The sequence below is a fragment of the Ursus maritimus genome, unplaced genomic scaffold (genome assembly GCF_017311325.1).
Source record: "Ursus maritimus isolate PB19 unplaced genomic scaffold, ASM1731132v1 scaffold_8, whole genome shotgun sequence".
NCBI lineage: Eukaryota > Metazoa > Chordata > Mammalia > Carnivora > Ursidae > Ursus > Ursus maritimus.
Window position 1 is genome coordinate 39,467,311 of NW_024426996.1, and position 15,195 is coordinate 39,482,505.

At 37.2% G+C, this 15,195-nt stretch overlaps 1 protein-coding gene across 1 annotated transcript in view; it reads right to left on the minus strand.

Moving 5' to 3' along the window:
- Positions 1 to 15,195, minus strand: part of CEP135 (centrosomal protein 135) — a 73,350-nt gene that overhangs the window by 40,746 nt on the left and 17,409 nt on the right. Inside the window, exons 9-13 of the mRNA XM_040625299.1 lie at positions 13,518 to 13,583; positions 11,049 to 11,187; positions 6,651 to 6,874; positions 1,854 to 2,006; positions 798 to 950 (exon numbers count right to left, since the gene is read on the minus strand). Of these exons, the coding sequence (XP_040481233.1) occupies positions 798 to 950; positions 1,854 to 2,006; positions 6,651 to 6,874; positions 11,049 to 11,187; positions 13,518 to 13,583 (735 nt within the window). The remainder of the gene's footprint in view (positions 1 to 797; positions 951 to 1,853; positions 2,007 to 6,650; positions 6,875 to 11,048; positions 11,188 to 13,517; positions 13,584 to 15,195) is intronic.

A 15,195-nucleotide genomic window follows, 5' to 3' on the forward strand; every position in this document is an offset into this window, starting at 1 on the left:
ACAAGTCTGTGAATATATATACATATATATATATACATATAAAGATTTTATTTATTTATTTGACAGAGAGAGAGATAGCCAGCGAGGGAGGGAACACAAGCAGGGGGAGTGGGAGAGGAAGAAGCAGGCTCCCAGCAGAGCAGGAAGCCCGACGCGGGGCTCGATCCCAGGACCCCACAATCACTCCCTGAGCCGAAGGCAGACACTTAACGACTGAGCAACCCAGGAGCCCCAAGTCTGTGAATATATTAAAAACCACTGAATTGTACACTTTAAATGGCTGAATTGAATGGTATGTGAATAACTCAGTCACGTTGTTTTACATTAAAAAAAAAAAAAGATAATGTCCCTCCACAGGAGGAAGGAACTTCCTATTGAGATCACAGGTCAGTAACTTTCTCTAAAGAACCAAATAAGTATTTTAGGCTTTGTGGGCCAGTTTCTGCTGCAAATGCTCAATTCTGCCCCTGCAGCACGACAGAAGCTACACAGAATACTACGGTCCACAAACCAGCATGGTATTCCAATAACACTGACCAACGATGTAATTTGGATTTCATAGTTTTCATGTGTCATGAAATATTCTTCTATATTTCTTCAATGACCTAAATATGTAAAAACCATTTTTAGCACATGGCCATACAAAAACACAGTGGTCTGGATTTGGTTCATGTGTCATTGTCCGCCAACCCCTTGATCTAGCTGTACATTCTACATAGTCACTTCACAGTAAAACGTGAAGACCTCCCTTTTCCCTATAAATTACCTTTCAAAAATAAGTCGATCTTATTACTTACTTTTAACTTTTCCTTTAAAGCTTCTTTTTCTGACATAATCCTTCTTAAGTCAGATAATGCAAGTTCTTTTTCTTTTTCCATAAGACTAACGATATTATGGGAGACTGCGTTTTGGGTGGACTCCTTTCTTAGTGCGCATAACTGTTCCTGAGCCTTAAAGAATTAAAAGATATAAATAAAACACACTTTGGATGTGCTCCAAAGTGAAAAAAAGGCTAACTAAACACATGCTACCTTTGCTCTCTTTCCAAATCCCAATAAAATGAGTAAAAGGATTAAAATAACAACAACAACAAAATCCCAAGACAAGGAGATTGAAAGGAAATGCCAGCTACAAAAGTTTGGAAACCAGACAGCAGATAGACAATTAGTAGTTAACTAAGCAGACCCAAGAAAGCTAAAATCCAAGCCAATAGTGGGGAAAGCCCAGAAATGAATCAATCTGCAAATCTGGAGATTCCAAAAAAATCTCCAAAAGTAAAAAACACCTTTTTCAACTTGACCTCTTAACTTACATGTCCTTCTCCCTCTCTAAAGTAGCATTAGAACTTCACGGGAAATTGGTATGGAACAAATTTAGACACTTTGCTCTGCTCGTATTCACCTGCTCTCTGACAACTGAGGCTTTATAACTGGGCCAAGCTGTACCAACTCTCTCTTCCCTAGAGTTTTTTTAAACTACAGGCTAAGTCCTTAATATCCAATATATCCAAATTGTGGGTGCTACCCACTGTCTGATAGACTCCTAACATGTCTCAATCCCAAGGATAAACTTGGCTCAGAGTCAGGCTAAGACCTGTGCCAGGTAGCTTTAGAAGTAGGAAATTATCTCTAACAGACTTAACACACAGATAGACTAGAAGAGAATAAATATGGAAAAAATAATAGAGATCTCTGCTTTGGGAACAGGACAACAAAAGAAACTACTACCACACTTAGATAATTCTAATTATGAAGGAATATAACAAGGTCCATATAATACAGTAATTTAAAAGATTTATACTGGTTCCCTTGTAATTTGTTCTAAATAATCTGTTGGCTTAATCAGTTTCTTACTTCATTATATAAGACACTTAGTTTATCTCTTTCTGCTGTCAATAATTTAACATTGGACTGTATATCCTCCATATGTTTTTCAAATCTTTCCAGCATACGCTGAAGTTCATCTCTTTCTCTTGTGATCAGATGAATTTCTGAGTTGTAATCACCCTGAAACATAATTTAAAAACAAGTTATCATTTGTTATAATTATCACCATATGGTTGTCACAGGATGTTGGTAATGACAGTGACTGAATAATGTTAACAGACAAAAAGAACGCAAATTTTTTATCCATAATGAGGGCAGCAGATGAAAGTGTAGGCAGTACTGGGGTAAATTTCCTGGACTTCAAATGCCCAAGAAGGGACCCCCCTGCTGCCAATGATACCACTTGATCAGATCCTGTCAGACGCCTCAACTGTCATTCTCCTGGAGTTGTTTATAATGGTCATAACTGAAGTGTAATCCCCAGAGCAGAAGCATCAGCAGCAAGTAGGAACTTGTTACACACGTAAGTTGGTGAGCCCATCCCAGACATACTAAATTGGAAACTGTGGGCATAGGGCCCGTAACTACAGTTTATCAAGCCCTCCAGGCGATTCTCATGCAGGCTAATTGCTGGGAACCACTAGTTGACAACCGTCTCCAGGGAAGGGACTAGGAGGGTATGTGTGTGCCTGCTCACCCAGTGCAAGTAACTATTACAGCCTAGCACATTCTTCAGTGTTTTCTGACTGAATCTGAGATCAATTTCCCAGCCGCACCAACCTCCACAACCATCCCAGTCCCAACCTATGTGAAATCTATTTTTGCAATGAGATAAATATAAATATTTCTACCAGGCAGTATACATTAAGGATGTTCACCAAATAAGCAAATACTTCCAACATTTCTAAAACAGAATGATGCCTATTATTTTAGTCCAATTCAAAAGATCCACTATCTTCAAAACGATGTGGAAAATAAAGGTGATAAATGTAGACTTGGGATACAACGTATCTTTCTTTTTTAGAGGGCAAGCGAGCGAGCAAGCAGGGTACTGGGAGAATCTTAGGCCCGTGTCACACCCGGTGGACCAGGCGAGCTTGATGCAGGGCTTGATCTCACAACCCTGAGGGAATGTAAGGTATCTTAACATTAAAGTTCTAAATGCAAAAGCCCCAGGAGGAGATAATCTGATAATATGGTACATTGGAAAGCATCCTGATATATGTTATTCACTATCTACTGTACACATAACCATGACTAATGTAGACTTGGTATCTGTGAGGTACCTCTAACCTGCCACTTGGAAGTAAGTTATCCTCTTGGTTAAACAAGCAAAATCAAAGCATAATGGATGAGATTAGTTATCTGGACACCTTAAAGGATAAGATATTTTACAGGACAAAAGCACATTAGGGTTTGAGGACTTAATTAAGGCTTAGATAACTATAAAAGAAAATCTGCAACCTAACTATATCTACATAAAAATATCTTACAAAAAGGAGGTGGTTTGCATAGATTTTAGAAAAGGAGAAGTCAGTGAAAAAAGATTTGACAATCCTGCAGATGTGGTCACTGAGCACTGGAACCAAGCAGAGCTGAGCCTCGTACTATTCCACTGCACTGGAGTCACAGATGGGACACGGCTGACAAAATTCAGCAGGCTAGGGCAAAAGCCCAGAAGTAGTGAGGGGCTCCTGAGCTCTAGGCTTGGCAGAAGAGTCACACTGTTCATCCAGCTTCTCTCCCAGAGCTAAGCTGAGGACCTGCGGTGGGGTGAGAGTTGGCCGTCTGGTTATAAATAAAGTTGGGACATAAAAAAAAAAAAAGATTTGATAGTTTATTATCATTACTGTCTAGGTCTCAGCTTAAATCTCACTTTCTCTAAGGAATCTTCTGACTCTTCAATCTAATTTAGATCTCCCTCTTTGTTTTCTTAGAGCATTCTGAAACCTTCTATCCTTTTTTTTACTAACACTATAGATGAGCTTATAAAGTTATTAACATGATTAGGTGTTTAATATACGTCTTTTCCACTAAAATGTGAGCTCAATGAGAGACACAGTAGGTATTTGGTCTGACCACACCTTCAGTGCCTAGCATGGTACCTAAAATGAATGAATTCTCCAACATTACTGACTGGCCTTCTCAAGCAAGGACTCTAGCTCTTTTCTAAATATATCTTGTATAGACATAAGTATGCAGATATTTATATTTGTGTTCATATGTAATTGTTAATAATTCTTTTACCATTCCATTGTTCCTGACACACACACACACACATACACGCACATGCTCATGACATACAGACACAGTACTAAACACTACAAGCACAGAAGCTAAGTCTTCTTTATCTCACATCCAGTGCCTCATTCAGAGCAGGCACTCAATATGTACCTGTTGAACTGAATGTAACTTTGTATCTAGACCTGATGTGCTTTGAACCAGCAAATAATAAGGGAATGAAATATTTACGAGGAACTAGGTGTACTGCTAGGCCCTTATTATCTCATGTAACCTTTGGAAACAGGGGTTTCATGAAGTGAGGTAAATTGTCCAAGGTCATAACGGCAGTTTGCGTCTCCAACTCTAAAGCCCTTTCTACTCCACTATACTTGAAACTCACAATTGGAACCATAGTGAGTACAAGCACAAGGAGAAAGGAGGCGGTGCTCACCCTACACAGACAGTAGAGAATCAATGGGTGTATTTTTGACAAAGATCATTGATATTAAAAGTATCAATATTTTTTCTGAGTTACTGCAATCCTAAGAAACTGTGCCTCAGTTTGTCATAGGGCAAGATTTGAAAACTCAAAACTGTGTACCAAATCCAGCTTTAGAGAACTTTGTTGTTTGCTATATAGTTTCTAAACATGTTTAAAATACCCAAGTTTAGGTGCAGATGCACTCTCTAGTGCCCAGAACTCTCAACTGTTTTACACTTCAACCATTTCACTCATGTACACACCTACTATTCCCTGCCATTCCTGCAACTTATTATGGGAACTCTAAAATGCTCTGAACACCCTACCTTTCTAAACTTTAGAAAAGGAATTCTTATCTGTGTTAGGATAAATAAATAAATAAAACATTAGAAAATTTTAAGAAAATACGTAAGTTGAAAGGGGATAAAAGTCTCTTCTGATTTTATCAGTACCTCAACAATATCTCTTGTTTGTTCTTCAACTGTAAATTTATATGGAGGAGTTAAATCAAATATGTAGGTTAAAAACTCTGAGATATTTGTCTACTCAGTTTTATTTAATAAATATATGATTACACTAATCAACCATTTTATGGAAGATTCTCCTATGCAATGAAGATGATCAATTCAGTGATTCATTTTTTTCTGAGTCCTAAGTATATATGGGGCTTAAAAAACAACTCAGTAACACATACATTAACTTCTACAGCATTTTCTCACCAATTCATTCTGCTTATAACAGATAACACAATGTAGTGTTTTTACTAACACCTATAAATCAAATTCAGCCATTAGCCAATGAAGTTAAAAAACCCAACCATTTGATAACGGACACAGGATCTTCAGGAAAAAGATGATGAAACTAGTAAACTCAGCCAAGTCTGAAATTTTTTTAACCTATTATCTTCATGTATATGTCACAGTGACTTGATATTTTTAAACATTTGAAATTAAATGTTTTGAGTTTTAATTTTACTCCCAACTTCCCCTAATTTTATCTAGTTCGTAGATAATGTTAGTCATAAGCCTCCAGAACTCCTATAGCTCTGAAGCTTAAAAAAAAAAAAGAAAAACGTGAATGAAGAATTCAAATGCTACTCATAAAACATTGAAAATAATTATGACCTAAAATAGAGATACATGATTTTAATCTCTCATGACACACGGCTAACTTTACCTAATACACATCTTTAGACTACTAACTTATAGATGTGGCTGTAGCAGACAAATGGGAAGACCTGCCCTGCACTCACTTCCACACTCTACCTGCTCCTGTTGCATGGTTAACATGAAAGATGTCTGGTGTGCGCAATGTGCCCCGCCTTTCTGACTGGTCCAAGGCTGGGAATAGCAAGTAGCCATGTTGTCTGCCATGTGGATGAAGCCACTCTGCTTTGAGAGAGAAAATGCAGCTGATACCAAGAGTAAAGGACAGAAAGGAAACGTCCAGTAGCATGAATTACTAGTTCCAGTTTCTGGAGGCCCAGATGTCCCTGTACTTACCCTATACATGTAATGAGCTATTCATCTTTCCTTAATTTCCAAAAATCAGTATGTTATGCTTTGTTCTTAAGTAGTTTTCCTAATAAATGGAATGTTTCTACAGTATAGGTCATGTAAAAAAAACCCAAAAATCAAAATTAAGAAAAATCTCTTCTTTTTTTTGAGAGAGAGAGAATGTACACGCGCCTGCATATGTGAGCAAGGGGAAGGGGCAGGGGGAGAGAGAGGAAGAATCTTGAGCAGGCACCATGCCCAGAGAAGAGCCCAACTCCGGGTTCAACCTCACGACCCTGTGATCATGACGTGAGCCTTTCGAAATCAAGAGTCTGACGCCGCTTAACCGACAGAGCTACCCAGGTGCACCACCCCCTGCTTTTAAGTAGGCTCTACATCCAGCACAGAGGCCAACGCAGGGCTTGAACTCATGACTCTGAGATCAAGACCTGAGCTGAGATCAAAAGTCAGATGTTTAACTGAATGAGCCACCCAGGCGCCCCAAGAAAAACTTTTAAAAAACAAATATGAATAAAGTTATATTTAATACAATAATCACACCAGAAAAGTTTGTTCATAAAGATACACTCCTGATTATCAATCAACCTTAAAAAGAGATATTACCTTTTCTAGTGTTTTAAATATTGGGATTTTTTCACGTGTAGAATAATTTGTAGAGCAAGATCTTCGCTGTATTATATGTTGGAGTCTTTCTAGCTCTTTCTTATAAAAATCTCGTTCTTCTTCTATACCTTTGAGAAATGTATCTAAACGAGAGGGTGACTTGTCTCGACGTTTTATTCCATGTTCTAGCCTCATCCTTTCAACTTCCAGAGTAAGTTCTCTTTCTGTAAATTAAATATTAAAAGTGTTGCATGTAAATTACACAACTAGCCAAATATATTCTATCAATTAGTTTTAGAATACAAGCTACTAAAAATCATTAACTTTTGTATATCACCTACCACTGGCTGATATCAAAGAAAAGAAGTAAACATTGAGAAAAATGAGGAAAAAGAGCACAATTTACATTAAAAGTTTAAATAAAATCTAATAAGTCAAAGTCCTCCTACTTTTGTCTTATCACAAGGATGGTAACATTTAGTACTATAGAATGAATAAACTACCACATGGTACTTTCTGGGGATCTGAAAATGCATTAAAAGAAAATCTGCCTATAAGCAATTAATCTTAATATGCATGATTTTTAACATTAAGCTTGAATTTACTACAGTATTATACAAAGAGATCAAAGCAACTCATCTCTCTCCAAATAAGCACAACTATTAACTTTTACCACAAGTTACCTTTTCATGAGTCCCAAGTAGCCTAATACTGGTAATTTCACATTGTTCAATCTAATTTAACTCTGAGGCATGAAATGATTTTCAAGACAAACTCTGATTCACTCTCATCTCTTCTTTCATTCATTTGACAGGTATTTATTGAGCATTTACTCTATGCCCAGCACTAGCTAAGAATACAACTATGAAAAATACAGCTAAGGTCAAACAATTATTCTGTGTAGTAGGATAAAATCTACAAAAGAACAGCATGCAATGCAATCTGGAGGACGAATTGGTAAATTCATCCCAGGGAGTGACCAGAGAGGTAAGAAAATAGGAGGGTGGGAAGGAATGGGCTATTGGGTTAAATGCTAAGAAGTCAAATAAGTTAATGAATGAAAAATGACCACTACATTTAGCATAATGGGGATGAGGGAAGCGCTTCCAAGAGCAGCTCAGGTGGGGATGGAGGCCAACTGGAGTGGACTGAGGAGCTAACGGGTAGTAGTGATCAAGCAGAAACAGCAAGGGTGGATGACCTTTCAAGATGTTAAAACTGAAAAAGAGAAAAGGGTGGCTGGAGGGGAATGGGTCAAAGTTTTTGTCATAGAATGGGAAAAGGGTAAGCAAGGTTTATTGTTGCTGTTTAAATCTCAGTTAGTTAGCATACAGTGTAATATTAGTTTCAGGTATACAATATAGTGATTCAACACTTCCACACATTACCCAGGGTGCATTAAGACAAGAGCACTCCTCAATCCCCATCACGTATTTCACCTATCCCCCCACCTACCTCCCCTCTGGTAACCATCAGTTTACTCTCTAGCATTAAGAGTCTGTTTCTTTTTTTTCTTTTCTTTCTTTTTTTTTTTTAAGATTTTATTTTTAAGTAATCTCTACACCCAACGCGGGGTTCAAACTCACAACTCTGGATCAAGAGTCGCATGCTCTTCTGACTGAGCCGGCCAAGTGCCCCAAGAGTCTGTTTCTTTGTTTGCCTCTCTTTTTCCCTTTGCTCATTTGTTTTCTTAAATTCCACATATGAGTGGGGTGCCTGGGTGGCTCAGTCGGTTGGGTGTCTGCCTCTGGCTCAGGTCATGATCCCAATGTCCTGGGAATGGGTCCTGCATTGGTCTCCCTGCTCAGCAGGGCATCTGCTTCTCCCTCTTCCTTCTACCCCTCCCTCCTGCTCGTGCTCTGTTTCTCTCAAATAAATAAAACCTTTAAAAAAAAAATTCCACATATGAGTGAAATTATATGGTATTTATCTTTCTCTGACTTATTTCACTTAGCATAATACTCTCTAGCTCCATGCATGTTGTCGCAAATGGCAAGATTTCATTCTTTTTTATGGCTAATATTTCATTGTATACATATACACCACATCTTCCTTATCCACTCTTCAGTCGATGGACACTTGGGCTGTTTCCATAATTTGGCTACTGTACATAATGCTGCTATAAACATCAGGGTACATGTATCCCTTTGATTTAGTATTTTTGTGTTCTCTGGGTAAATACCCAGTAGTATGATTGCTGTATTATAGGGTAGTTCTATTTTTAACTTTTTGAGGAAGCTCCATACTGTTTTCCACAGTGGCTGCACCAGTTTGCATTCCCATCAACCGTACAAGACAGTTCTCCTTTCTCTGCATCCTCGCTAACACCTTTTGTTTCTTGTGTTGTTTTTAGCCATTCTGACAGGTATGAGGTGATATCTCACCGTAACTTTCATTTGTATTTTCCTGATGGTAAGTGACGATGAGCAGCTTTTCATGCGTCTATTGGCCATCTGTATGTCTTCTTTGGAAAGATGTCTATTCATGTCTTCTACCGATTTAACTGGATTATTTGATTTTCAGGTGTTGAGTTCTGTAAGTTCTTTATATATTTTGGATACTAATCCTTTATCAGATATGTCATTTGCAAACATCTTCTCCCATTCTGTAGGCGGCCTTTTAGTTTTGTTGATTGTTTTCTTTGCTGTGCAGAAGCTTTTTATTTTGATGTAGTCCTAATAGTTTATTTTTGCTTTTGTTTCCCTTGCCTCAGGAGACATATCAGGGTAAGTATGTTTAAATGCCAATGGACAAAAACAGTACAGACTTAAGTTAGGGAAAAGAGATAATTAATATGCGAGGTTTTAAAATTAGAGAGGATAGGATCCAGAGAACAGATGGAGGCAGTGGCCTTTCCTAAGAGGGACACACTTCTATAGTAACAGGAGGGAAGATAAAAATGGACAGTTTAAGATCTTGAGACACGAAACTGACAGAAGGCCTCCCTGATGGCTTCCATTCTCTTAGGGAACCTGAAGATCGCCCACTCAGAATGGGAGGTGGAATGAGCGTCATAGGCTTATTAAGAATGGAAAACATTTGAAATGTTCCCTGCAAAGAGTAGGAGAGCAAGTGGTAAGAAATACAGAGTAAGACTTCTATACATCATGGAGAGTGCTGCTGAAGTTCAGGACCATCTAATTTACAGGGCTACTGATGTGTCTGGTGCACACGCAAGCAGTACCTAGTTGCTCATGTGCAAATGTATAGAAGGTAAATATTCTGGTTGACCTGTGGTTGGATTTTTGGCAGGCTAGTGCATTTGCACCACAGAGAAACAGGGAGTTTCAGATACGAAAGATCACATTGAAATGAGAGGTCACAGCTAGGTATGAAAGGAAGTAAACTGCAAACTTTTATACATAGGTCTAAGCACTTTCATTTATTCACCCATTTAATCCTCAGAATAATCTTTTGGGTAGGTGCCATCATTAACCCCATAGGTAGGGAAACTAAAGCATAGAGAGGTTAAGTAATGTGCTCAAGTCATGAAGGCATTAAGTGCAGAAGGGGTCAAACATATTATCCACATGAATGCTGAAGAGCCTAGGATATAGTCTCTTTTTAACATAGCACACTGGCTTTCTTTTACTTCTGAAGACACATGGGAATTTGGCAGCACCAGGCTTCTGCTCTTGCCATTTCCTTTGCTTGGAAAAAATGGCCCCAAATCTTCATTTGGTTGGTGTCTTATCTCTGAGACCTTGGGTCAGTCAATCTCTAGCACATCTCCCCCTATTTTAATACCTCTTATCATCTAAATTTGGGCTTTTTCATTTATGTGTTACTAGTTTGTCTAACCAGAACAAAGGCTCCCTAAGAGCAGGGACCTTGTGTATTTTGTTTACCATGATATACCCCAGTACGCAAAACAGAGCCTGGCGCACAACAGGCTCATAGACATTTGTCAAATGAATGGATCAGTGGATGAATTCTTACATGTCTCTTAAGCTAACTCATTTAGGGCTGGTACCTGGCAGAAAGTTGCCCTACTGGGAGAAAGAGAGAGAGAGAGAGAGAGAAAGAGAGAATGAGAATGTGTTCTTTTGGGTGATACAAATGCACCTCCTTATAAAGATTCTGCACTTCAATTTTTCACTATTTCAGAAGTTTTCCTCTTAGTCTTAATTCTATTATCTGCCTCAAAAAAGGATATACTTCTATTGGAGAATATTCAAGCATTTCCTGTATCAACTAGTCAAAATATAAAAGAATCCTGTAAGGTCACTGAAGGAGATTTTCTACTCTATCAACAGCATCCAGTCTGGTTTCTGGTATATAATAAGCACTCTACAAATATTTATTGAATGAACAAATGAATGAAAGATAATCTAAGAAAAATAATATGTCACGAGGAATAACAATCACTTTTTAAGTTATGAACATTTTATATTTTACCTGTAACTGCAAAGCTTTCCATTTTTTTGTTAAGTCTTTGCTTTTCTTGTTCAAGCTGATGAACAACAGTTTCCAGGTCTGATTTTATAAGTAGTTCATCACTCAGTCTCTCCTTTTCTTTATGACATAAATTTAATTCCTGCAAATTATAACACTATAGTTAAGATTTCTAACAACTTAATAAAATATTATAGAACTTAAAATAGATATTTTGGTAAGTACATTTAATTAAGAGTAAGTCATATACACACAGACACACACTTTAAGTTAGTCAAATATATGGGCTCGACTAAAGTTAATTATCAACTGTGGCTAAAAGGACCATAAAACCCAAATATCAATAGGGCTCCTTTCTGAGTAGTAGAATTATTAGATTTTATTTTCTCTTAATTTGTTTAGCATATTGTCTACTTTTTAAAATGAATATATACTTGTGCAATAAAAAGTTTTAAAGACTTTTTATTTTTAAAAGAAGGCAGAAGGAAGACAGTACTCTAAGACTATCATAGTCTTATCATAGTAACTAGGCTGGTTATTGTCTCAGGCTCATCTGCACAATGGGGATAAAAGCAGCATCTGGACACCGAGGATTCACTGGTGAGGATGAAACTAAGGACGTGAAGCACTCTGCATGGTGTCTAGAATATGCAAGTGCTTAGTAAATGTTAGCTATTACTATCATTAGTATTTATCTTAAAAATACACAATATAGTACAAATGGAAAAAATAAGAAAGGTCAGAAGGTAACTATAACACCTTACTGTCAGCCAATACTACTGAGACTTGGTCAGAGTCCGAGACAAGCATCACGAATCACACTCAACTGTTCATGGCGTACATACAATGGCAGCAAACAAAAATCCAGGCCCTCGCAGAGTTTACACGGTTAGTAAAAACATCATCAAAACATCTACTTTCTGTTTACTGACCTCATGGAAGAATTTCACAATATCTATGAGACTCAAGAGTAGATAACATAAAAAAAAAAAAAAAAGAGTGGACAACATTTAGCAGGTTTAGTTAATCCAGTTATTCAATATTGAGTTGAGTAGCTGCAAGCGAAGAACAAGGCAGCCACTGCGATTCACAGTGAGCATATCAAAGTCAGCAAGTGTTCAAGCTCCTATGGTGTGGCAGCTTATCGCAATGGCTTCATTTTTTAATCTGCCTTATGCCACCAGAACATTGCTGCTATGCTGTTTAAGACTATTTAATGAGAAAACTTGAAAATTAGTATTAGTCTTAGTTTCTAATCTTAAAAGAAACTCATCCAACTTAACAAGCTATTAAAAAAATCCCCAATCATCTTTTAGGTGACCACCCAGGAGTTTCTAACTGGAAGCAAGACATGTTGTCAGTTCTAGACTATAGAACTATATGCTACATCTAGGCTTATGCTGGGATGATTACTGTTTTCCTTATCTGAAGACTACCAGAACAAATATTATCTAGAAAAATGGTTTACACTACCAAACAAAGCTATTAAAAGAGGACTGTTTTATGTTTTTTAAGATTTTATTTTGAAGTAATCTCCGTGGGGCTCAAGCTCAGAACCCTGAGATCAAGAGTCCCGTGCTCCAGGGGCGCCAGGGTGGCTCAGTCAGTTAAGGATCCAACTCTTGATTTTGGCTTAGGTCATGATCTCAGGTTCGTGAGACTGAGGCCTGCAATGGGCTCCCATGCTCAGTGGAGAGTCTGCTTGTTATCCTCTCCCTCTACCCCTCCCCCCACTCACATATACACGTGCTCTTTCTCTAAAGTAAATAAATAAAAATCTTAAAAAAAAAAATGAGTTGCATGCTTCGACTGAGCCAGCCAGGTGCCCCAGACTGAGTGCTTTTAATAAAAGTCAACAACTTTAACAAGTAATTATCAATTTCTAGTTTTAATATTAGTAAACTGATAAATCATGAAGTAGTTAAAAGAATATAAAATTCCTAACAGGTTTTCCAAATTCAAATTTAACCTGCTATCTCTGTATATGAAATTAAAGAATTATAAGAATAGAAATAAAATTAAATACATCCATACAGTGGAACATTACCCAGCCATAAAAAGGAAGTACTTGGATACATGCTACAACAAGCATGAGACTAGGAAACACTGGGCTAAATCAAAGCAGCCAGACACAAAAGGCCACATATTGTATGATTCCACTGGTATAAACTGTCTAGAATATGCAAGTCTACAGAAATAGAAAGATTAGTAGTTGTCAGAGGCTGAGTAGAGGAAAATGGGGAGGGACTGCTAAAGGGTATGACGTTTCTTTTTGGAGTGATGAAAATGTTCTGTTACTTGATGGTCAGAATGGCTGCAGCACTTCATGACTATACCAATACCAATGAATTAAATGCTTAAGAGTGAATATTATAATGTGTAAATTATTTCTCAATTAAAAAATATATGTAAAATACAGCATGCAAATTTTCTTACCAAAAGTTCTGGCAATTCAACATGACATCTACTTACCAGCTGAAGTTTTGCCATTGTTTCTTCAAGATCCCGCATTTCAGAAAGCTTTCTTTTAATCTCTTTCTAGGAATAAAAAACTTATTAGGTACAGACCTAAAGGTCAAGAATATTTATCACTAAGTCACACTGCAAATAAGACCAAGTCATTTTTCTGAGTAGTCTTCCTTCTCACCAGTGAGATGGGAGGCTTTAGCTGTTTTAAAGCTCAATTTCAGGAAAGAGGAAAAGTCCAGGTTTCTCTTTAATTTCTTGGTATCCTGAATGCTTATAGGGAGCTATTTGTAACATCTGAAACAAGAGGGCCCACTTAAAAACCTGTTTTGCCTATATACTTACAGGACCTTCCTTGAACCTTGATTTTTAGGTTCTTCTTATGGCACTGTCATTTCCTAATTTTCCTATCTTATTTGACTTCCCTCCACCTGCTACTACCAATGTGGAACCTCTATATAGTAAATGAGAGCACTGAATGTCAATATTAAAATATTTTGACCCATAGGAATCTTTTGTGAACCAAACTGTCATTCTTGAGCACTGCCAATGGGACCTGAGAAGCTATGCTCAGTATGTTGTGCATATGAGCAGAGAAGATGCAAAAGGAAGTGTAAAAAGAGAGGAATGAGATACAGGAATATTGCAATGAAACTAGAGCCACAAAAAATTAAAACTGCATTAATTATGTTCTTCATTTTTTTTAAGTTTATTTTTTTTAGTAGTCTCTACACTCAACGTGGGGCTCAAACTCATGACCCTGAGATCAAGAGTCACATGCACTTCCTACTGAGCTAGGCAGGCACCCCGATATTCCTTATTTTCAAGACTCTTTTGGCTATCCTGGGCCCTTTGAGATTTTATAATTTTTTTCCATTTCTATAAAAAATGCCATTGGGATTTGGATAGGTACTGTACTGAATCTGTAAATTGCTTTGGGTACCATGGACATTTGAACAATATTAAGTCTCCAATCCATGAACTTAGGATGTCTTTCCATTTATTTCTTCTTCAATTTTTTTCAACAATGTTTTATAGTTTTTCAGCGTATGGTCTTTTACTTCCTTGGATAAGTTTATTCATAAGTATTTTATTCTTTTTGATACTACTGCAAATGGGATTATTTTCTTAATTTCCTTTTGGATTTAATTATTTGCATATTGAAACACACCTGATTTTTGTGCATTGATTTTGTATCCTGCAATCTGCTGAATTTATTAGTTCTGCTTTTTTTGGTGAAATCTTTAGGGTCTTCTACATATAAGATCATGTCATCTGGAAACATAAGTTTACTTCTTTCTTTCCAATTTGGATGGCTTTTAATTCTTTTTCTTGCCTAACTGCTTTGGCTAGGACTTCCAGGACTACACTGAACAGAATTGGTAAGAACGGGCATGTTTGCATTGCTGCTGATCCTAGAGGAAAAGCTTTAATCTTTCACCACTGGGTATGATATACTGTGGGCTTTTCATATATGGCCTTTATTATGTTAAGGTATGTTACTATTATTTCACTAATTAGTGGAAATGACATTGTACGAAACTGATTCAATGATGTAGAGTACTGATCCTTAGACTAGGTTATACCCATTCCTGGGATAACATAAATACTTCCCAAGTATTATGTAAACCTACTGTATACATGTAATTTTAAGGTATCCATATCTGGATTCTTAATTTGCATG